This window comes from Nerophis lumbriciformis, linkage group LG04 (genome assembly GCF_033978685.3).
Source record: "Nerophis lumbriciformis linkage group LG04, RoL_Nlum_v2.1, whole genome shotgun sequence".
Taxonomy (NCBI): domain Eukaryota; kingdom Metazoa; phylum Chordata; class Actinopteri; order Syngnathiformes; family Syngnathidae; genus Nerophis; species Nerophis lumbriciformis.
Window position 1 is genome coordinate 40,774,313 of NC_084551.2, and position 6,942 is coordinate 40,781,254.

At 43.1% G+C, this 6,942-nt stretch overlaps 1 protein-coding gene across 1 annotated transcript; it reads right to left on the reverse strand.

The window, feature by feature from the left end:
• Window positions 1-2,067: 2,067 nt before the first annotated feature.
• gem (GTP binding protein overexpressed in skeletal muscle) lies at window positions 2,068-5,585 on the reverse strand. The gene is made up of 4 exons (XM_061945725.1): window positions 5,035-5,585; window positions 4,555-4,631; window positions 3,927-4,131; window positions 2,068-2,612 (listed from the first exon to the last, which is right to left on the reverse strand). The coding sequence occupies exons 1-4, from the start codon at window positions 5,372-5,374 to the stop codon at window positions 2,326-2,328; spliced, it is 909 nt and encodes a 302-aa protein (XP_061801709.1). The 5' UTR covers window positions 5,375-5,585; the 3' UTR covers window positions 2,068-2,325.
• Between the last annotated feature and the right edge of the window lie 1,357 nt (window positions 5,586-6,942).

Genomic DNA, 6,942 nt, shown 5'->3' on the forward strand with positions numbered 1-6,942 from the left:
CTGAAAGCTCGGACCACAGATGAGACTGAATCAGCCCAGGCATTTACGATCCACTGGCAGATAGTGGCGTATGTCGTCTGGCGCTGTCTCCCTGTCTTGGTGAACGTCACGTGTGTTCGCCTTCTGTCATCCACTGTTCCCACACAGTTAGCAGTCTAGCTTCAAATGCCCTGTTGACACCAATATCTAGCGGCTGGAGGTCTTTTGTCAATCCACCCGGAATGACGGCGAGTATTGAATTAAGCGCGTAAGCGTGTCTCTTAATGTGATGTTATGAGCTAGCAAATATAACAACTACACTACCCAGCATGCAACGATAGTGACGAGCATGCGCGGTAGCCCTGAGAAGCGTTGTTGTATGCTGGCAGTTAGAATGTGGTTATGAGCACGCTGTGAGTAAACGTTGAGAACTCAGTTAACACGCCTCGTCTGCATTATTTATAATTAGACAGACAACACACTTAATAGGAGCCATTTTGGGGTCTTTACATAAACACACAAATGGAAATGAAACGTCACATATCCCAGCATGCACCGCGCGCTTCTTCTTCTTCTACGGGGAAAAAAGATGGCGGCTGTTTACCGTAGTTGCGAGACCGAAATTTTATGAAAATTAATATTAATATTGACCCATATATAAGGCGCACCGGATTATAAGGCGCACTGTCAGCTTTTGAGAAAATTTGTGGTTTTTAGGTGCGCCTTATAGTGCGGAAAATACGGTAAACTCAATCAATCAATCAATGTTTATTTATATAGCCCTAAATCACAAGTGTCTCAAAGGGCTGCACAAGCCACAACGACATCCTCGGTACAAAGCCCACATAAGGGCAAGGAAAAACTCACCCCAGTGGGACGTCGATGTGAATGACTATGAGAAACCTTGGAGAGGACCGCATATGTGGGTAACCCCCCGTCCCTCTAGGGGAGACCGAATGCAATGGATGTCGAGTGGGTCTGACATAATATTGTGAGAGTCCAGTCCATAGTGGATCCAACATAATAGTAAGAGTCCAGTCCATAGTGGGGCCAGCAGAACACCATCCCGAGCGGGGACGGGTCAGCAGCACAGAGATGTTCCCAGCCGATGCACAGGCGAGCGGTCCACCCCGAGTCCCGACTCTGGACAGCCAGCACTTCATCCATGGCCACCGGACCTGTGCCCCCCCCTCCACAAGGAAGAGGGGAGCAGAGGAGAAAAGAAAAGAAACGGCAGATCAACTGGTCTAAAAGGGGGGTCTATTTAAAGGCTAGAGTATACAAATGAGTTTTAAGATGGGACTTAAATGCTTCTAAACTCTTTGTTTTGTTTTAAGGGCTCCTGTTGGTCGGCTCACAGAGCTGTTTTGGCAAGTTCTTATCTGTTTCGAAGGCCTTAGCTTTGCTCCTTTCAGGGCGAGAGGGGCTGTTTTCGCTCTACATAAGCTGACACTTTGTGTTTGGATTTAGACCTCTTCTTGCGGACGCTGTTGTCGCATTGTAAGGGCTGGTTTCCTAAAGCTTTAGTAAAACTTGGCCAAGTACTATTCTGTCTCGGTGGTCCTTCTTATTCAACATATATGTCACCCAAAGAAACTTGGGATTGACCAGAGTGTTTTATTCCCTGAGAGGAAGACTGGTCGCACCCAACAGTCAAGAAGTATGCCACACAAAGCTAGAAAGACAAGAACGCAAACACATTTTTCTTGTGTGGACTAACCAAAAAGTCCTCTCAAAAACAAAATTCTCCAAAAGGTTGGCTGTCATGACACGAAAACAATAACTCACATCACGTAAATGTTACCCTAGAAACATTTTCTGTAATTATTTGCAGTGTTTGTGGGGCTGATATGAGCACGTTGCTCGCTGTCACACTGTGACCTACATCTCCCATCAGTGAATGAACGAGACACGCTTGCACACAAAAGAAGAGCTCAAATGATCTTTTCAAAATTCATCTTGACATCGTTATCATGACTCATCGTTTGTCATTATGTTATTTTGGGTCAGGAGCATGTTGTGTTTTTCTGCCTGTTAAACATTGTGTAGCTCGGAGGCGACATACAAAAGAGGCTTGTGTAAGTTCAGCAGTGAAGAGACTTTATTAAAGCAACACTGCAGTTACGTTTAAGGTAGCATTGACAGGAAAGTGCAGTTATAAAAAAATAAATCATCTTAGCAGTCAGAATGCACACACAGTGAGGAGAGAAGTAGAAACATTATTTTTGTGCGGCAGGTACATTTGAACAGTTCATGTCATCATCACGGTCAAAAGTGATCTCTTGAACGCTCCTCATCTGTTTTCCCAAAAGCTGCCACCCTCGCCTAGATGTGTCAATCACCGACCTACAGGACAGACAGGTCATGGCAGGACTTGGATTTGAGCCAGAACGCCCTGCTGGGATTGTTCCTTGCCACCATCTTGTCCAGGAAACGCTTGGCCTTTATGGGAAGGCTCTCCCGGCGGCCGCGGCATTTGGCAGCAGCGGCGGCTGCGGCGTCGGCGTCCTTGGAGTTTCTCCGCAGACGTAGCTGCCGCACGATGCCGCGGAAGGCCTCCCACACGTTGTGCTGCATGGCGGCCGACGTTTCGATGAATTTGCAGTCAAAGACGGCGGCGCAGACACGGCCCTCTAGAACCAGGAAGTAGAATTTCAAACACTGGTTAGGATACTGTGCAGGTGAGCAAATGGATGCAGATGTTGATATTATCATTATCAGGGTATTCAGAGAATAAGTTATTGTACACGAGAGGGCTTTGGATTTGGACCAATTTGAATTTAGGACAAAATAGTAGCTTTTGCCAACTAATTTTTCCACAAGTTATGTAATAAAACAAAAGTATTAGCAATCTTTCTCACTGGATAGGAGCAAAAAACATTAAAAAAAAAAGATGTTTAGAAATACTGTGGAAATTAACTTTATCGCTTCTTTTTGTAAATTTTTGTAACACACAAGCAAGACTGAGACGCCTGTGAGTATTTTTAGATTTAGTTACAGCACACTTATGTCAAAGTTCTCCAAAAATATCCAATAAGAAAGAACATTTTGAATACATTTGTGGCTAGTTGCTTTTTAAAAAAATGTATATGGTCTGGTTACTCGCTAAATATAGCAACAGAAATTTAGATTCATAATTTTAATATAATGTAATTTTCAAGTTACGATAAAAACAAATGGATAAAAACACCATAAAGAAAATAAACCAGTTTTCTAATTTTGTTAAAAAAAAAAAAAATTAATTTGGAAATGCTACAAATATGATTGCACTCAGTTTATTGTGCATGTATTGAAATGTCTTTCTTCGGTATTAAATACTGTAATGGTAATGTTATTTTTATTTTTTGTCATAAAAAAATACAATCATGTGTGTTTACGGACTGTATCCCTGCAGACTGTATTGATCTATATTGATATATAATGTAGGAACCAGAAATATTAATAACAGAAAGAAACAACCCTTTTGTGTGAATGAGTGAGAATGAGTGTAAATGAGGGAGGGAGGTTTTTTGGGTTGGTGCACTAATTGTAAGTGTATCTTGTGTTTTTTATGTTGATTTAATTAAAAAAAAAAAAACAAAAAAAAAAAAAAAAAAAAAAACAATTGATCCAAGGACCGGTACTGGGCCGCGGCCCGGTGGTTGGAGACCACTGATCTACTGTACGGAGTTGTTCTAACAAATCACAGACAGATCTACTATTATGTGTATAACTCTTTAGTTGTGGCCCAAATGTATCTAACGCTGATATTGTTATATGGTCTTATATTTTTATATTGTTAAATTGTTCACAGATAAGTTTGTTAATAATTTTTTTGTGTGCCTAAAATCCTCATCCTGTGTTTTAGTTTGATTAAATTCACGATTAACAATTAAAGGCTAAAATCGGTAAATCGGCGATATCTGACATGTATTTTCACTTCTACTGTACCTCACAAATGAACTTACCGTTGGTGGAAACTTCTCTCCGTCGCACCAGGTCACACTTGTTGCCCACCAGGATGATGGGCGTGTGTTGGGCAGGGCGAAGGCGGCGTAGAACGATGCGCAGCTCTGACGCACGAAGGAACGACGCCCGGTCAGTTATGGAGTACAACAACAGGAAGGCGTCGCCAGATTGCATGAAGAGCTCCTGGGACCATTCGCTGTCAGTCTGTAAAACACACACACACACACACACACACAAATCAGTTTGAGGGGAGCAACTTGATGGGGGTCTTACCACAAAGTTAGCACCTGAACTGCTGCCCAGCAGGCACAAGAATTGACACAATGTTGATCATGCATACATGTCCTTTAAAATTGACTTCGAAACAACGTTGCAAAATAGTTGTATTTGTAAACTGAAACAACGTTGATGTCCAACGTTGGATCCACTTTGTTGGTGAAGAAAATGACCAAATTTCAACGGTCAGATCCACGTCAGGACCCAAGATTGATTAAGAGTCGTCAAAAAGCATGTTGTTCCAACATTAAGTTTGATTTACTCAATGTCAGGACATACTTCAACAAGTTGTCAATGTTGTTTCAATGTCTTGTGCCTGCTGGGTGGTATGTATCATTGACCCTGACTCACCTCTGCATCCCATGTGTCTACAAGAGTTATAGTTGCATGTTCTCCATCAACTTCAACCTCCTTTTCTTGCAGTTCATCTGGGGGAAAAAAGTTATTTTATTTTATATACCTTTTTAGGTTCACGTGCAGAATTCACACATCTTCAATGCTAATAATGCTCATATTAATACCATGAAATAACAATATGTTTAATACTGTGGATTTTAAGTTTGTAGTCCATTGCATTACATAAAATATTTTCCTCTGTAGAAAATCAAAAGGGACAAGCAGTAGAAAATGGATGGATGGACGGATGATCAAAATAAACAAAACATCAAAAAAGTGTTAAAATAAAAATAGTTATTTGAGTACAGTCTATTAATAACATATCTTAACTTTTAGCACTTAACAGACCAAATTATTTTGAAAATGAGGAGCTATGGAAGTGCTGTGTTAGCTAGGAAAACAGGACATAATTATAACTGAATGCTCGGTTCTGACCTTCACAAAGCTCGCAGTCATCACTGTCCATGCTGTCCGCGGCCCCGGAGAAGATGCAGGCGAAGGCGGACTTGCCGACCCCGCTGGCCCCAAGGAGCACCACCCGGTACGGGCTACCGGAGTCGGCAGAGATGACCGAGTCGAAGGAGGACCAACTGCCGCGGCTGCCTCCGTCGGACTCTCCGGCTGAGCTGGAGCACGACTTGGAGTGGGAGATGCAGGCGGGGTCGCGGGCCAGGAGACCGTCGGGGAGCAAGTGTGAGCCCGGGTCGCAGACGCTCCAGCGGTGCAGGAACTCGGTCTGGAGGCGCAGGCTGTGCCGGCGGACACTGGACATCATGGTGCCGGTTCGGCAAAGTTTGGGCTCAATTAGGGAGAATGTGCTTCTTCTTTTCTCATTGTCGAATTGAAACTTGAGAAATGTCAAATAAATGTCAAATCTCTTCTGCTGTTTAAAGTCAAATGGAGCATCCCTTGTGTCCTCTCAGTCACTTCATCCTGCTGGGGGCTCCCTGCATGTTTATATGAGGACCCTCTCTCTCTCTCTGCAGGGGAGGGAGGCAGAGCTTGACATAGACTCCCACACGTCACACTAATGTCGCACACACGTCACGCTTAGTGCAGCAGAGATGTGATTACACAATATGAAAAATGCATTGAAATAGAAATATATGCAAGGGCCTAATGGCTCACAAAAGCAAGACATGACACTTCAAAATGTGTCAACGTTTCACACTGAATGCTATTTTCCCATTTGTCCGCCAACAGGATGAATATTGACAATTTTATTCAGATTCATGCACGCAAGGTCATGAATAAAACTCTGTTAGACATTTTAGCTCACTTTAAAAATGCAAACTTATTTATTTTTGCTCAATGTTGGTTTTACTCACCTTCATCAAACAAGGGAGCTGAGAGAACCAAAGCAGAGATGTTGGTCAGATTGGATTTGGAAATACATTTTCCCACACAAAGTGTTCCAGGGTCCATCCATCAATCCATTTTCTTCCGCTTATCCGAGGTCGGGTCGCGGGGGCAGCAGCCTAACCATATAAGCCCAGACTTCCCTCTCTCCAGCCACCCCTCTCCCCAGCCACTTAGACCAGCTCCTCCCGGGGGATCCCGAAGCGTTCACAGGCCAGCCGAAAGACATAGTCTTCCCAACGTATCCTGGGTCTTCCCCGTAGCTTCCTACCGGTCGGACGTGCCTTAAACACCTCCCTAGGGAGACGTTCAGGTGGCATCCTGACCAGATGCCCGAACCACCTCATCTGGGTCCTCTCGATATGGAGGAGCAGCGGCTTTACTTTGAGCTCACCCCGGATGGCAGAGCTCCTCACCCTATCGCTAAGGGAGAACACCGCCACCCGACGGAGGAAACACATTTCGGCCGGTTGTACCCGAGATCTTGTCCTTTCGGTTATAACCCAAAGCTCATGACCATAGGTGAGGATGGGAACGTAGATCGACCAGTAGTGAAGTGAAGTGAATTAAATTTACCGTATTTTTCGGAGTACAAGTCGCACTTGCTGAAAATGCGTAATAAAGAAGGAAAAAAACATATATAAGTCGCACTGGAGTACGTATAAGTCGCTTTTTTGGGGGAAATGTATTTGATAAAACCCAACACCAAAAATAGACATTTGAAAGGCAATTTAAAATAAATAAAGAATAGTGAACAACAGGCTGAATAAGTGTACGTTTTATGAGGCATAAATAACCAACTGAGAACGTGCCTGGTATGTTAACGTAACATATTATGGTAAGAGTCATTCAAATAACTATAACATATAGAACATCCTATACGTTTACCAAACAATCTGTCACTCCTAATCGCTAAATCCCATGAAATCTTATACATCTAGTCTCATACGTGAATGAGCTAAATAATATTATTTGATATTTTTT

Bases quoted from the DNA above. Each gene is read 5' to 3' on its own strand.
- gem (XM_061945725.1), bottom strand. From the start codon at position 5,374: ATGATGTCCAGTGTCCGCCGGCACAGCCTGCGCCTCCAGACCGAGTTC. The intron at 4,632-5,034 runs GTCAGAACCGAG...TTTTTCCCCCAG, and splicing joins TGACTGCGAGCTTTGTGAAG to ATGAACTGCAAGAAAAGGAG. The intron at 2,613-3,926 runs GTAAGTTCATTT...TCCTGGTTCTAG, and splicing joins GAGAGAAGTTTCCACCAACG to AGGGCCGTGTCTGCGCCGCC.